This window comes from Pristiophorus japonicus, chromosome 13 (assembly GCF_044704955.1).
Source record: "Pristiophorus japonicus isolate sPriJap1 chromosome 13, sPriJap1.hap1, whole genome shotgun sequence".
NCBI classification, from domain to species: Eukaryota; Metazoa; Chordata; class Chondrichthyes; family Pristiophoridae; genus Pristiophorus; species Pristiophorus japonicus.
The window spans coordinates 29,131,180-29,146,267 of record NC_091989.1 but is presented as its reverse complement, the minus strand read 5'-3'; the positions used below and the strand labels follow the sequence as shown (position 1 = coordinate 29,146,267).

The 15,088-nt window shown below is 51.9% G+C and overlaps 1 protein-coding gene across 1 annotated transcript in view; it reads right to left on the bottom strand.

Moving 5' to 3' along the window:
* Positions 1-15,088, bottom strand: part of kcp (kielin cysteine rich BMP regulator) — a 370,984-nt gene that overhangs the window by 97,218 nt on the left and 258,678 nt on the right. The window contains exons 14-16 of the mRNA XM_070897288.1: positions 13,527-13,609; positions 12,596-12,689; positions 6,580-6,659 (exon numbers count right to left, since the gene is read on the bottom strand). Coding sequence (XP_070753389.1) covers positions 6,580-6,659; positions 12,596-12,689; positions 13,527-13,609 — 257 coding nt within the window. The remainder of the gene's footprint in view (positions 1-6,579; positions 6,660-12,595; positions 12,690-13,526; positions 13,610-15,088) is intronic.

Sequence of the window (15,088 nt, the reverse complement as noted above, 5' to 3'; positions counted from 1 at the left end):
GTTTAGCGGAAGGCCCATGCTTTCGTACGCCTCAGTAAATATGTCGGCTATGTCCTGGAGCGTGGCCTCTGTATGTGTGCAGACGCAGGCGTCGTCCACATGGGCAGATGCACACAAACACGCACAGGGGCACACACACATGTCACACATGCAACTGGAACAGTGCTGACATTCTGATCCTACACAGAGTATGCGCCGTCTCATTCATATTTCACAGTCACAGGTTAACAAGCGGAAAGCACAAGAAAACAATCTGAAAACTATTCATTCCAAGGAGACTTTCAGCCGACATGCCAATCCTTGCCTCAAGGGGTTAACTGAAAATCTGTTGGAAATCTTCTAAGTGCAGAGCTGCTCGCCATGTGAATACTGTGAGGATCAGGTTACTGCGCTTACCCCACTCCCGAGACCCGGCTGGTCCTTCGCCAAGCTCTGATGCACAACCTCAGTCAGCAGCCCCTCCCTCAGCCTGTGCGCCCCACAAAACATCCTCTCGACTTTTAGATCAGCTCTCGCTGTTCATCTGTTTCAGCTTTCGATCGTTGCCAACTCTGTCAGACCGTGTTCTGTTAGATGGGGTGGGGGGGGCAGGGGGCGGAGGGAAAGGGGTTGGCGCTGGGGCCGGGTGTTGGAGGACTTACTCTGAACATAACACAAGGCGAGGGAATGATCCCCACTGACTGGGCCACTACACCTGGCCTCAGTGCCCCAGAATAGGGAGGGGAAATGATCAGCCCAAGCTCCTACTCCGCATCACTGCCAGGGACCCCCGCTGGGAAATGAGTGTGTTTCTGCATGCACGTGTGTGTGTGTCTTTGTCAGTGTATCTGAGTGTATGTCTGTGTGTGTGTCAGTGTATGAGTGTGTGTCAGCGTATCGGAGTGTGTGTTAGTGTGTGAGTGTGTCAGTGTATGCGTGTGTATGCGTGAGTGTGTGAGTGTATGCGTGTGTGTGTCAGTGTGTGCGTGTGTGTCTATGAGTGTGTCTCAGTGCATTTATGAGTGAGTGAACGAGTGCATCTCAGTGCATTTGTGAGTGAGTGAGTGAGTGTGAGTGAGTGAGGTGAGTGTCTCAGTGCATCTCAGTGCATGTGTGAGTGAGTGAGTAAGTGAGTGTGTCTCAGTGCATGTGAGTGAGTGAGTGTGAGTGAGTGAGTGAGTGTGAGTGAGTGAGTGAGTGAGTGAGTAAGTGAGTGTGTCTCAGTGCATGTGTGAGTGAATGAGTAAGTGTATGTGTGTGTGTGAGTGAGTGAGTATGTCTCAGTGCACGTGTGAGTGAGTGAGTGAGTTTGAGTGTAAGTGAGTGTGTGTGAGTGTGTCTCAGTGCATGTGAGAGTGAGTGAGTGAGTGAGTGAGTGAGTGAGTGAGTGTCTGTGTGTCTGTGTCTCCAAAGTCTGAGTTTGTAGTAATGGTCCTGCCATTCTCCCGGGGCTTTGTGTGGCTACAAATGCGACTCCAGCAAGATATGGAGATCAGTGCCCATAGTTTGGATCGCTGATTCCCGCAATGGGAGATTGTGGGCTGGGGGAGGAACCGCCTGTGATCGGGAGGAAATTGGTGTGCAGCAACTGGATGTAAACTCTGCAGCTGCGTTAAAGGGATCCTGCTTCAGCTCCAGGGATCCATGTGTGGCATTAGGGCTGTCATGCATCTCACACTACTGTACATAACTGTATCTTACCATGCTATACATGACTGTAACCAGATATGACCTGTAACCACAAGCTTACCTTACCACCAGGAGACTTGCAGGAGACACTGGATATACCTGTTCCACACAGGTATGTAAAGACAGGTCTCAGGCAAGTGTGCCATTCGAGAGCTGTGTAATAAAGGTGCAGGTCCTGAGTGACCTTGACTTCAGCATGTGCCTCGTGTGAGTCTGTACTGCAGGGACAGGACTTTACAATGGCAACGAGTTACGGGATTACAGAATCCACAGAATGGCGACCAACGGCTCAGATGAAAAATACAATGCTGGAGATAATTGGGAGGACTTTATAGAAAGGCTCCAGCAAAGTTTTGTAACCAAAGACTGGTTGGGCGACGATAAGGCAGACAAGAGAAGAGCCCATCTCTTGACAAGCTGTGGCTCGAAAACATACGCCTTAATGAAGGATCTGCTGGCACCCGAGAAACCAGCAAACAAGTCGTTTGAAGAGTTGAGAACACTGGTAAGAGACCACCTGAAGCCAGCGAGCAGCTTACACATGGCCAGACACAGGTTCTACAACTACAGACGCTGTGTGGGCCAGAGCATACCCGACTTCGTGGCGGAACTTCGGAGGTTGGCTAGTTTATGTGAGTTCTCCGATGAACTAAGGAGAGAAGTACTGAGAGACTTTTTTATTGAAGGAATAGGCCATGCAGGCATATTATGAAAGCTCATAGAAACCAAGAACTTGACCCTAGAGGCAGCAGTACTGGTTGCACAGACATTCTTGGAAGGAGAAGAAGAAACGAGGTTGATCTACACTGCGGGTACGACAACTAACGAAACATCGGAACAAGGGGTTCACAGCGTGAAACAAGCCGCTACCCCCACACACAGACAAAGGCAGGAGAGCAGGCCCTCAACAGCAGGCAGTGGCGCCAGAAGCCATCAAGGGCCACATGAACGGCTGTTCACACCTCATCAACCCACAATGCGAGCAATCAACTACAAACTGAGAGAAGCTCAAGAGAGATCAGCCAGATGCAGCTCATCCTTTGGAAACAATGGAAGCGGTCTGCGCTGGAGATGTGGGGGAAGGCACTCATCAAGGGGGTGTCGATTTCAGCATGCCGTTTGCAGAAACTGCAACTATACAGGGCATCTGGCCTGCATGTGCAGAAAAACGGCAGCTCGGCTGGTATACGAATCGGATGGGTCGGAAAGCGGATCAGAAGACGGTGGGGACAGTACCCGGGACACCGATGTACAGCGGGTCAACATGATCAATGACCACTGCTCTTACAACAAGACGCCTCCAATAATGATGAGGGTCCTACTCAACGGGATACCCATCAACATGGAGCTGGATACGGGAGCGAGTCAATCTCTCATGAGTGCTCAACAATTTGAACAGCTGTGGCCGCACAAAAGCGACAGACCAAAGCTCGCAAGGTCGACACCAAACTAAGGACCTATACCAAAGAAATCGTCCCAGTCCTTGACAGCGCCATGCTCTCAGTCACACACAAAGGGACAGTGAACCGACTTCCCCTGTGGATTGTCCCCGGAGATCTCCCAGCACTGTTGGGGAGAAGCTGGCTGGCAAAACTAAATTGGAAATGGGATGATGTTCACGCCATGTCGTCAGAGGAACGGACCTCCTGCTCAACAGTTCTAAGTCGATTTGAACATCTCTTTCAGCCAGGTGTGGGCACCTTCAAAGGGGCTAAAGTTAAAATCTACATCACACAGGATGCTAGACCGGTCCATCACAAGGCTAGAGCTGTGCCCTATGTGATGAGGGAAAAGATTAAACATGAATTGGACAAGCTTCTGCGGGAAGGCATTATCTCACCCATGGAATTTAGCGACTGGACAAGTCCCATCGTCCCGGTCATGAAGCCTGATGGATTCGTACGAATCTGTGGGGATTACAAATCTACCATAAACAGAGTCTCTCTACAGGACCAATACCCGCTGCCCAGAGCGGAGGACCTATTTTCCACATTGGCTGGAGGAAAACTTTTCTCAAAACTAGATCTCACATCTGCGTATATGATGCAAGAACTGACCGAAGAGTCTAAGCTACTCACCACAATCAACACACATCGAGGCCTTTTCATGTACAATCGATGCCCATTCGGCATCAGGTCGGTAGCTGCTATATTCCAGCGCAACATGGAGAGTCTGCTCAAGTCCATCCTGGGGACGGTTGTATTTCAAGATGACATACTAATCACGGGCAGGGACACCAACTCCCATCTCCGCAATTTGGAGGAAGTACTAAAGCGGCTGGATCGGGTAGGCCTAAGAGTTAAGAAATCCAAGTGCCTGTTTCTCGCGCCTGAGGTTGAATTTTTGGGCAGAAGGATTGCCGCTGATGGAATCCGCCCAACAGAGTCCAAAACCAAAGCAATTCGCTCGGCACCCAGGCCCCGGAATGTCTCGGAACTGCGTGCCTTTCTCGGGCTACTCAATTACTTTGGGAACTTTATGCAGAACTTAAGCACGCTGCTGGAGCCTCTCCATGTGCTACTCAGAAAGGGGTGCGATTGGTTTTGGGGGGACGCCCAGGAATGCGACTTCAATAAGGCACGCAACCTTTTGTGTTCCAACAGTGTTTTGGCTTTCTTTGATCCAGGTAAAAAGCTAGTTCTCACATGTGATGCGTCAGCGTACGGGGTCGGGTGCATTTTACAACATGTCAATGATGCGGGTAAATTACAACCCATAGCTTATGCCTCCAGGTCACTTTCGCGGGCAGAGCGTGGGTACGGAATGGTAGAGAAGGAGGCGCTCGTGTGCGTGTGCGGTGTCAAAAAGATGCACCAATACCTTTTCGGGGCCAAGTTCGTGTTACAGACTGACCACAAACCCCTCGCGTCCCTACTATCTGAGAGCAAGGCAATAAACGCCAACGCCTCAGCGCGCATTCAACGGTGGGCACTCATGCTGGCGTCTTACGACTACACAATAAGGCACAGACCAGACACAGACAACTGTGCCGACGCGCTTAGCAGGCTACCCCTGGCGACCATGGAAGGGTCTGACGAACAGGACTGTGAGATAGTCATGGCAATCAATGCCTTTGAGTCCACAGGTTCGCCCATGACGGCTCGCCAAATCAGAGCCTGGACGACCAGCGACCCCACGTTATCCTTAGTAAAAAGATGTGTCTTAACTGGTGACTGGGCAGAGGCTCGCGATGCCTGCCCCGAGGAGATCAAACCTTTCCATAGGCGCATGCCTGAGCTATCACTACAAGCGGACTGCCTGATGTGGGGCAGCCGAGTAGTTAAGCCTCTGCGAGGCAGAGAGGCATTTGACCGGGAGCTCCACCGCGAGCACCCGGGGATCATTCTCATGAAGGCCATAGCCAGCTCCCACGTCTGGTGGCCTGGTATTGACGCGGACTTGGAGCTCTGCGTCCAACGGTGCCCTATTTGTGCCCAACTCAGTAATGCCCCAGGGAAGCCCCCCTGAGCCCCTGGTCCTAGCCCACCAAACCGTGGTTGCGGGTACACGTAGACTATGTGGGCCCATTCATGGGCAAAATGTTCCTCGTAGTTGTAGAAGCATTTTCAAAGTGGATTGAATGCACCATTTTAAACTCGAGCACCACCTCCACCACTGTGGAGAGCCTTGGAACTATGTTTGCAACGCACGGAATCCCTGACATATTGGTCAGTGATAATGGTCCATGCTTCACCAGTGCAGAATTCCAAGATTTCATAAGTGACCACGGCATAAACCACGTTAAGACGGCATCATTCAAGCCGGCCTCCAATGGCCAGGCGGAGAGAGCAGTGCAAATCATTAAACAAGGCATGCTCAAAATCCAAGGTCCCACGCTGCAGGGCCGCCTGTCGCGACTGCTGCTGGCATACAGATCTCGTCCGCACTCATTGACTGGGATCCCCCCCGCACAACTATTCATGAAAAGGACTTTAAAAACAAGGCTCTCATTAATCCTCCCAGACATGCACGAAATCGTTGAGGCAAAGCGCCATAAGCAAACTGAATACCATGACCGAAATTCGAGGAGGAGGTGCAATGAGATAGGGGACAAAGTATTTGTGCTAAACTATGGCAGGGGTCCCAAATGGCTTGCAGGGACAGTAACAGGAAAGGAAGGAAACAGGCTACTGGTGGTACAAATGGACAATGACCAAACCTGCCAGAGGCATGTAGATCAAGTCAAAAGTAGATTCACCAAGAACCAGAGGCAGACTACAATGTGGAACTCACACCACACCTGGTGGGCAGACAGAGGGAACACCCTGAGGAAAGGGCAATCCCAACAGACAGCCCAGGCTAGTCAACAACAATCATACTGAATGAAACAGACAGCAAAGGCGAGAAACCAGCAATCACACCGAAAGAAAAACAGCCACCAAGGCAAACAACTGAACCACAATTAAGACGCTCCATGTGAGAGCATAGACCACCTGAGAGACTGAACCTATAAAGACAATAAAACCTTGGGGGAGGGTGATGTCTTGTATCTCACACTACTGTACAGCACTGTATCTTACCATGCTATACATGACTGTAACCAGATATGACCTGTAACCACAAGCTTACCTTACCACCAGGGGTGCACTTGCAGGAGACACTGGATATACCTGTTCCATACAGGTATATAAAGACAGGTCTCATGCAAGTGTGCCATTCGAGAGCTGTGTAATAAAGGTGCAGGTCCTAAGTGACCTTGACTTCAGCATGTGCCTTGTGTGAGTCTGTACTTCAGGGACAGGACTTTACAAGGGCATCAAGCATTCACTCGCAGGATCCAACTGCAAGGAATGGCGGCTTCAAGACAGAGAGCATCATGGGTAACAAGATGGAGCGAATGGCCAACTCCTAGTGCTGTGTGCATTTACAGGTGTAAACATGTCAACAAATTGAAAAGCTGCCGTTACTCACCGTGCACACACACGTCCGACAACCGTCCGGTGAAGTGAATGTCTGGCTGTGATCCAAGCCTGCTCTGTCCAGCTCACATCCTGAGAGAGGGCAGAAAGACATTCCATCACACCGTCGGGCAGAGAAGGTGAGCAAAGTCATGAAGCAGTGTGGTTAGACGGCACCAGGCTTAGGTTTTAAAAGGCTGTAGGGGAGAGGGCAGATAGAGCGAGGGGGGGTTGGGGGGCAGAGCGAGAGGGAGGGCAGTGCAAGGGTGGGGGAGACAGAGCGAGGGGGGGAGAGCGAGGTGGGGGGAGAGAGCGAGGGGGGGGGAGAGCGAGGGGGGGGGAGAGCGAGGGGGGGGCAGTGCAAGGGTGGGGGAGACAGAGCGAGGGGGGAACAGAGCGAGGGGGGGAGAGCGAGGGGGGAGAGCGAGGGGGAAAGAGCGAGGGGGAAAGAGCAAGGGGGGGGAGAGTGAGAGGGGTGGAGAGCGAGGGGTGGAGAGTGAGGGGGGGAGAAGAACGAGGGGGGGGGGAGTGCGAGGGAGGGGCAGTGCGCGGGGGGAGAGCGAGGGGGGGAGAGCGAGGGGGGAGAGCAAGGGGTGGAGAGCGAGGTGGGGGCAGAGCGAGGGGGGAAGAGCGAGGGGAGGGGAGAGCGAGGGGGGAACAGAGCGAGGGGGGGACAGAGTGAGGGGGGTTGAGGGCGAGGGGGGAAGGGGGGGCAGTGCAAGGGTGGCGGAGACAGAATGAGGGGGGAGAGCGGGGGGGGGGAGAGCGAGGGGGGCAGTTTGAGAGGGGGCAGTGCGAGGGGGGAACAGAGCGAGGGGGGGAGAGTGAGGGGGGAACAGAGCGAGGGGGAACAGAGTGAGGGGGCGAGAGCGAGAGGGGAACAGAGCGAGGGGGGAACAGAGTGACAGAGTGGGGGGGCAGAGCGAGGGAGGGAGTGCAAGAGGGGGGAGAATGAGGGGGGGGAGAGCGAGGGGGATGGAGAGTGAAGGGGGGGAAGGGGGTTAGAAGTTCCAGAACCTGAATCCTAGGGAAGGAATGAGGTTATAGAGGAGACAGGGTGAAGAGTCTCCATTAGAACACAGTGAGGATGGAGTGAGAGAGTCTGTGGGATGGGGATTGGGTGTTACGTTCAGAATAACTCCACAACACTCTCCCCTCCCTCTGTCCCCCCTTAGCTCTCCGCCCCCGTTCTGTCCCGTCCCCCTCGCGCTCCGCCCTCGCTTCCCCCCACCTCGCTCTGTCCCCCCCCTCACTCTCCCCATCCTCTCGCTCTTCCCCCTGTAAGCTCAAACTGTTGTGACCTTGGTCTCTTTAATGTAACTCCAGAGTAAGGAGGCAGCATGGTAGACTGCCTTTTATACCTGCTTGCCTGGGATGTGCAGGTGACCCTTGGGTCTCCCACAGGTGCGCCCCCTTGTGGCAAGTCTTACACACTAGTAAAGTTTACACACATAACATCACTCCCCCCCAAAGTCTTAGATACAAGTTATTTACAAGTTGAGGCGATCCGGGGCTCTGCGTTCCCGGGTTGATTGCCTGAGTTGAAGTCCTGGCATGGGTGAGTCGGTCGGATCATTGCTACACTGTGATGTAGCTGGTCTGGTCGGACTGTCGGGCATGGTGGTTTTATCCTCGTGGTTGACAGCGAGGTCGGTTGCTGGTTGGGTGTGTGTTGGTGGATCAATGATGGTAATGTCCTCTTCAAACTGTTCTTGGTTGTTAGTGAATCGCAATTTGGTCTGATCCAAGTGCTTTCTGCGCGATTGTCCATTCAAAAGTTTGACAAACACTCTATTCCCCTCCTTGGCTAACACAGTGCCAGCAACCCATTTGGGACCATGACCGTAATTAAGAACAAACACAGGGCCATTAACCTCAATGTCACGCGATACAGCCGCGCGATCGTGGTACATGTTATGCCGGTGACGCCGGGTTTCTACATGGTCATTAAGATCCGCCTGGTTTTGAGAGCTCTCTTCATTAACAATTCTGCGGGGGGAACACCAGTAAGTGAGTGGGGTCGCGTCCGGTAGCTGAGCAGAACCCGAGATAACCGAGTCTGCAGGGAACCATCCGTCACGCGTTTCAAATTCTGCTTGATGGTTTGGACAGCCCGTTCCGCTTGACCGTTGGATGTGGGCTTAAATGGGGCAGACCTGACATGCTTAATGCCATTACGGGTCATGAACTCATTGAATTCCGAGCTGGTGAAACACGGTCCATTGTCACTAACAAGGACGTCGGGCAAATCATGGGTGGCGAACATGGCCCAGAGGCTTTCAATGGTGGCAGTGGACATACATGACGACATTATTATACATACATCCATTTAGAGTACGCATCCACTGCTACTAGAAACATCTTTCCTCGAAAGGGGCCAGCGAAATCTACATCGACCCTGGACCACGGTTTGGAGGGCCATGACCACAGACTCAGTGGGGCCTCCCTTAGTGCATTGCTCAACTGTGAGCAAGTGTTACATTGGTGTACGCATGACTCCAATTCCGAGTCAATGCCGGGCCACCAAATGTGCGACCTGGCGATAGCCTTAATCATGACGATGCCTGGGTGGGTACTGTGTAGGTCGTGTATAAACGTTTCCCTGCCTTTTTTTGGCAAAACCATGCGATTCCCCATAGGAGACAATCTGAATGGATGGACATTTCATCCTTGCATCGGTAAAACGACTTAATTTTGTCTTGCATTTACCCGGGAACAGCCGACCAGCTCCCATTAAGGACGCAGCTTTTTACTAGTGATAGCACAGGGTCCTGGCTCTTCCAGGTCCTGATCTGGCGAGCAGTGACAGGTGACTCCTCGCTCTCAAAAACATCCATTACAAGAAGCAAGACTGCGGGTTGCGCCATTTCCACCCCGGTGGTGGGCAATGGTAGCCGACTGAGGGCATCAGCACAGTTCTCAGTGCCTGGTCTGTGGCGGATTACATGGTCATACGCAGATAATGTTAGTGCCCATCTTTGGATGCGGGACAAAGCATTGGTGTTAATATCTTTACTTTCTGAAAACAGCAAAATGAGCGGTTTGTGGTCGGTTTCGAGCTCGAACCGGAGATATTGGTGCATTTTCTTAACCCCGTATACGCATGCTAATGCTTCTTTCTCAACCATACTGTAGGCTCTTTCAGCCTTGGATAATCTTCTGGACGTATGTGCAACCAGTTGCAGTTTGCCTGACACATTGGCTTGCTGTAACACACTACTGACCCCATACGAAGATGCAACACAAGCTAGAACAAAACGTTTACACGGGTCATACAATACAAGTAACTTGTTAGAACATAGCAGGTTTCTGGCCTTATTGAAGGCTGTCTCTTGAGATTTACCCCAAACCCAGTCGTCACCCTTGCATAGCAATAAATGCAAAGGCTCCAGCAAAGTGCTCAGCCCCGGTAGAAAGTTACCAAAATAGTTGAGGAGTCCCAGGAACGAATGCCGCTCCACCACATTCTGTGGTCTGGGTGCATTCTTGATGGCCTCCGTCTTGGAGTCCGTGGGTCTGATGCCGTCTGCCGCAATCTTTCTCCCCAAAAATTCGACCACTAGCGCCAGGAAAACACACTTGGAGCGTTTCAGCCAGAGTCCCACTCTGTCCAGTCACTTTAGAACCTCTTCCAGATTGTGCAAGTGTTCGATGGTGTTGCGACCAGTGATCAGGATGTCATCTTGAAACACCATGGTGCACGGAACCGATTTCAGCAGAATCTACATGTTCCTCTGGAAGATAGCCGCAGCCGAGTGAATGCCAAAAGAGCATCTGTGGTATCTGAACAGTCCTTCGTGCGTGTTGATGCACATCAATTTTTTCGAAGGTTCAGCCAGCTCCTGTGTCATGTAAGCAGAGGTTCGATCCAGCTTGGTGAACAACTCCCCCCCTGGTAGCGTTGCGCACAGGTCATCAGCTTTGGGTAGTGGGTACTGGTCCTGTAACGAGACTCGGTTGATTGTTATCTTGTAGTCCCCGCAGATTCTGACCGTCCCATCGCTTTTCAACACCGGAACAATTGGACTGGCCCACTCGACTGGCGATATGATTCTCTCTCGTTGAAGTCTGTCCAGCTCGATCTCGACTTTCTCTCGCATCATATATGGAACCACTCGGGCCTTGTGATGGACGGACTGTGCACCAGGGACGAGATGGATCCGCACTTTGGCGCCTGTGAAGTTGCCGATGCCCGGCTCAAATAATGACGGGAATTTGTTTAGCACTTGGGCGCACGAGGCGTCATCCACCGAAGACAGTGCTTTGATATCGTCCCAATTCCATCGGATCTTTCCTAGCCAGCTTCTGCCGAACAGCGTTGAGCCATCGCCTGGTACAATCCATAGTGATAAATCATGCACAGTTCCATCGTACGATACCTTCACTGCCACACTGCCAATGACTGGTATGAGCTCTTTGGTATAAGTGCGCAGCTTTGTGTGAATTGGGCTTAGTTTTGGCCTTTGTGCCTTGTTGCCCCACAGCTTCTCAAAAGCCTTCTGGCTTATAATTGACTCACCCCTGTGTCCAATTCCATGGAAACTGGAATGCTGTTTAATTTGACGTTCAATATTATCGGAGGGCTTTTGGTGGTGAAGGTGTGTACCCCATACACTTCCTCTTCAGCCTCGGGTTGAGTTGCCTTTCTTACTCATTCAGCATGATCCGTGCCAGATCGGTCATTTTCTGCCGACTCTGCCACGTGGTGAGTCGCAGTACGTTTGCACATTCACTGGAGGTGCCCCATTGTTCCACAGCCCTTGCACATGTAGTGCTTGAATCGACATTGATGGGCCCAATGATTACCCCCGCAGCACCAACATGGTGTTAATGGATTCGCATTCACGCCCCACAGCGGACTCCGAGTCATCCTAGGTCTGACCTCTGCAGGCGTGCAGGCCTTGCCATGTACAGTTCTGCCTGCTGAAGGCGTTATTTTCTGCACAGTACTTGCCGGTGAGCTTCGATGCTGCAGAGATATCTGTTTAGTGTTATCATTTGTGGACATGAAAGCCTGGGCTATCGTGATGGCCTTGCTCAGATCTAGGGATTTGGCAGACAGCAGTTTGCGAAGAATGACCTCATGGCTGATTCCAAGCATGAAAAAGTCCCGCAACACTTCCCCCAAAAATCCAGCAAATTCGCACTGTCCCGCAAGGCGTCTTAGGTTGGCGACATCGCTCGTCACGTCCTGGCTCTCGGAGCGATGGTGCATGTAAAAGCGATACCTGGCTATTAAGATGCTCTCCTTCGGCTTAAAGTGTTCCCGAACCAACGTGCACAAGTCTTCATATGTCTTCTCCGTTGGTTTTGTCGATACTAGCAGATTTTTGACGAGGTCATATATCGTGGACCCACAAACGGTGAGGAGAATCGCCCTGCGCTTACGTATCCAGCTCGTTGGCCATGAAGCACTGGTCAAGACGCTCAACGAAGGCTTCCCAATCATCACCCTCAACAAATCTCTCAAGAATACCAACGGCAGCCATAACCGCGTGCAAGTTCCTGATCTGTTACTCGTCGCCAATTGTTACATTCAGAACAACTCCACAAGACTATACTGCAAGCTCAAACTGTTGTGATCTTGGTCCCTTTAATGTAACTCCAGAGTGCGGAAGCAGCATGGTAGACTGCCTTTTATACCTGCTTGCCTGGGGTGTGCAGGTGACTCTCGAGTCTCCAACAGGTGCGCCTCCTGGTGGCAAGTCTTACACACTAGTAAAGTTTACATACATAACACAGGGAGTGTGGGATGGGGATTGTTTTAGGAGTGTGGGATGGAGATTGGAGATTAGGGGTGTGTGTGCACACTTTAAGGGGGTGTTGAAATGTTGTTTAATTTGTGTCACTATTTTCACATGTTGGTGTACATTTACCCTGTCACTATTTTCATGTTTGTGTTGGGGTGTCAGTGTGCTTGTGCTCAGACTGTTGCTACTGATTTTGCGCGAGTCAGTGACAGAGTCAGAGAATGGGGCATTTTGCCGTAACCTGACTCCGCCTCAGCTGGACGCACGGTTTGCTCTCACCTGGGCAGCTGGGGCAGCACTGACCGGCCTCCTGGACTGGGTTTGCACACAGCAGAGGTTGGCACTGAATGGGGGCACACCTCACCAGGCTGCTCTGTAACAAACAAAGAGCAGACATTCAATGATTAAACATTAACTAAGTCTAATAGGTTAGTGAATTCACAGGGAAGCATTTTAATCATCCGGGGGGGGGGGGGGTCAAAGGACCAGGGGTCAGAGGTCAGAGGACCAAGGGCCAGAGAACCAGGGATCAGGTGACCAGAGGACATGGGATCAGAAAATCAGGGGTCAGAGGACCAGGGGTCAGAAGACATGGGGTCAGAGAATCATGGGTCAGAGGACCAGGGGTGAGAGAACCAGGGGTCAGGGGACATGGGGTCAGGGGACCAAGGGCCAGAGAACCAAGGCTCAGGGGACCAGGGGTCAGAGAATCAGGGGTGATAGGACCAGGGGGTCAGAGGACCAGGGGGGTGAGAGGATCAGGGGGTCAGAGGACCAGGCGTGAGAGGACCAGGGAGTCATAAGACTAGGTGGTCAGAGGACCAGGTGGTCAGAGGATCAGGGGGTCAGAGGTCAGAGGATCAGGGGTTCAGAGGACCGGGGTCAGAGGACCAAGCATCAGGGGGTCAGAAAAAAGGCCTCAAACAACTGAAAGTCAAACAACCAAGGACAAGAAATTAAATAACCAAACATCACGCAACCAGGGTGCGGGGATCAAACAATCAGGGGCCATGGGTCAAACAACCAGGGTCCAGGGTCAAACAACCAGGGGCCAGAGGTCAAACAACCAAGGGTCAAACATGCCCCAAACAATGACATTTAAAATGACCAAGCGCCAAATACCTGGAGGTCAAGATGCCAATGGCCCTTTCAGTGAATGATCTCTAAGCATATGCCAATACTTTTAAATCTCCAACAATGGCAGACTTACCACACATGAGCAGTTCATGCAGGGGTTGGCACTGGATGAGAAAATGTCCCCATTTATATACTGCTTCCCTTCATATTCACAGCCTGAACCAAACAGAGAACAGAGTCAGTCACACACACACCAGACAGTGTATCTAACCCGTGCTGTACCTGCCCTGGGAGTGTGTTTGATGGGACAGTGCAGAGGGAGCTTTACTCTGTATCTAACCTGTGCTGTACCTGCCCTGGGAGTGTGTTTGATGGGACAGTGCAGAGGGAGCTTTACTCTATAAATTACTCGGTACAAAAGTACCAAGATCCCTCGTTACGCAACTGAGAGATATAAAAAGATAAAGCACACCAAAGTCTTGCTCCACAATGGCCCATTGACTAGATACATTGCTCAGGCTGTCATTAAGCTTGAGCTGATTAAACAGGGTACGTATGGGGACAATGCTTACTTCAGCCACTGGGGTTAGAGAGAGGAAGCATAAGCCTGGGATCCTGCTCCAGATCACACTACAGTGCGCACAATGTGGACACGAGATCAGGACAGGTTCGGGCTGAGTGGAGAGACTCCCCCCTTCAACACTTGCTGTCCAGGCTGAAAGATTACCAATAGCCACAGGGAGGCCCCACAGGTGCCCGGTGCCGGCGGAACCTGCTCCTACCATGGGTCAGGCAGAGGTAGCTTTATCAAAAACATTCATGATATTGCACTCATCTCCTGGAATGTGGTTGGTCAGTGGAGCTCATTGTGGGAGCTTCACGGGACTGGACATGAGTGATGGGGGTGGGGAGTTACCTGGACACCAGTGACGGGAGGTGGGGAGTTTCCTGGATACTTGGTTGATGTCCGCAAGATCCTGCAAATCCCCTGGGAGGAACATACGCACCAACGTTAACGTCCTCTAACAGGCCAACATCCCCAACATCGAAGCACTGACCACACTCAACCAGATCTGTTGGGCGGGCCACATTGTCTGCATGCCTGACACAAGGCTCCCAAAGTAAGCGCTCTACTCGAAACATCTACACAGCAAACGAGCCACAGGTGGGCAGAGGAAATGTTTCAAGAACACCCTCAAAGCCTCCTTGATAAAATGCAACATCCCAACTGGCACCTGGGAGTTCTTGGCCAAATACCGCCCGAAGTGGAGGAAATGCAGCCGGGAGGGCGCTGAGCACCTCGAGTCTCGTCGCCGAGAGCATGCAAAAAGCAAGCGCATGCAGCGGAAGGAACGTGCGGCAAACCAGTCCCACCCATCTTTCCTTCAATGACTGTCTGCCCCACCTGTGACAGGGACTGTAATTCCTGTATTGGACTGTTCAGTCACCTGAGAACTCACTTTTAGAGTGGAAGCAAGTGTTGAGGGATTTTGAGGGAGGGCCTATGATGATGAGTAACAGGAGGGCGGGAGTTACCTGGACACTAGTGATGGGAGGTGGGGAGTTATTTGGACACGAGTGACGGGAGGTGGGGAATTACTTGGACACTAGTGATGGGAGGTGGGGAGTTACTGGGACACTAGTGATGGGAGGTGGGGAGTTACTTTGAAACTAGTGACGGGAGGTGGGGAGTTA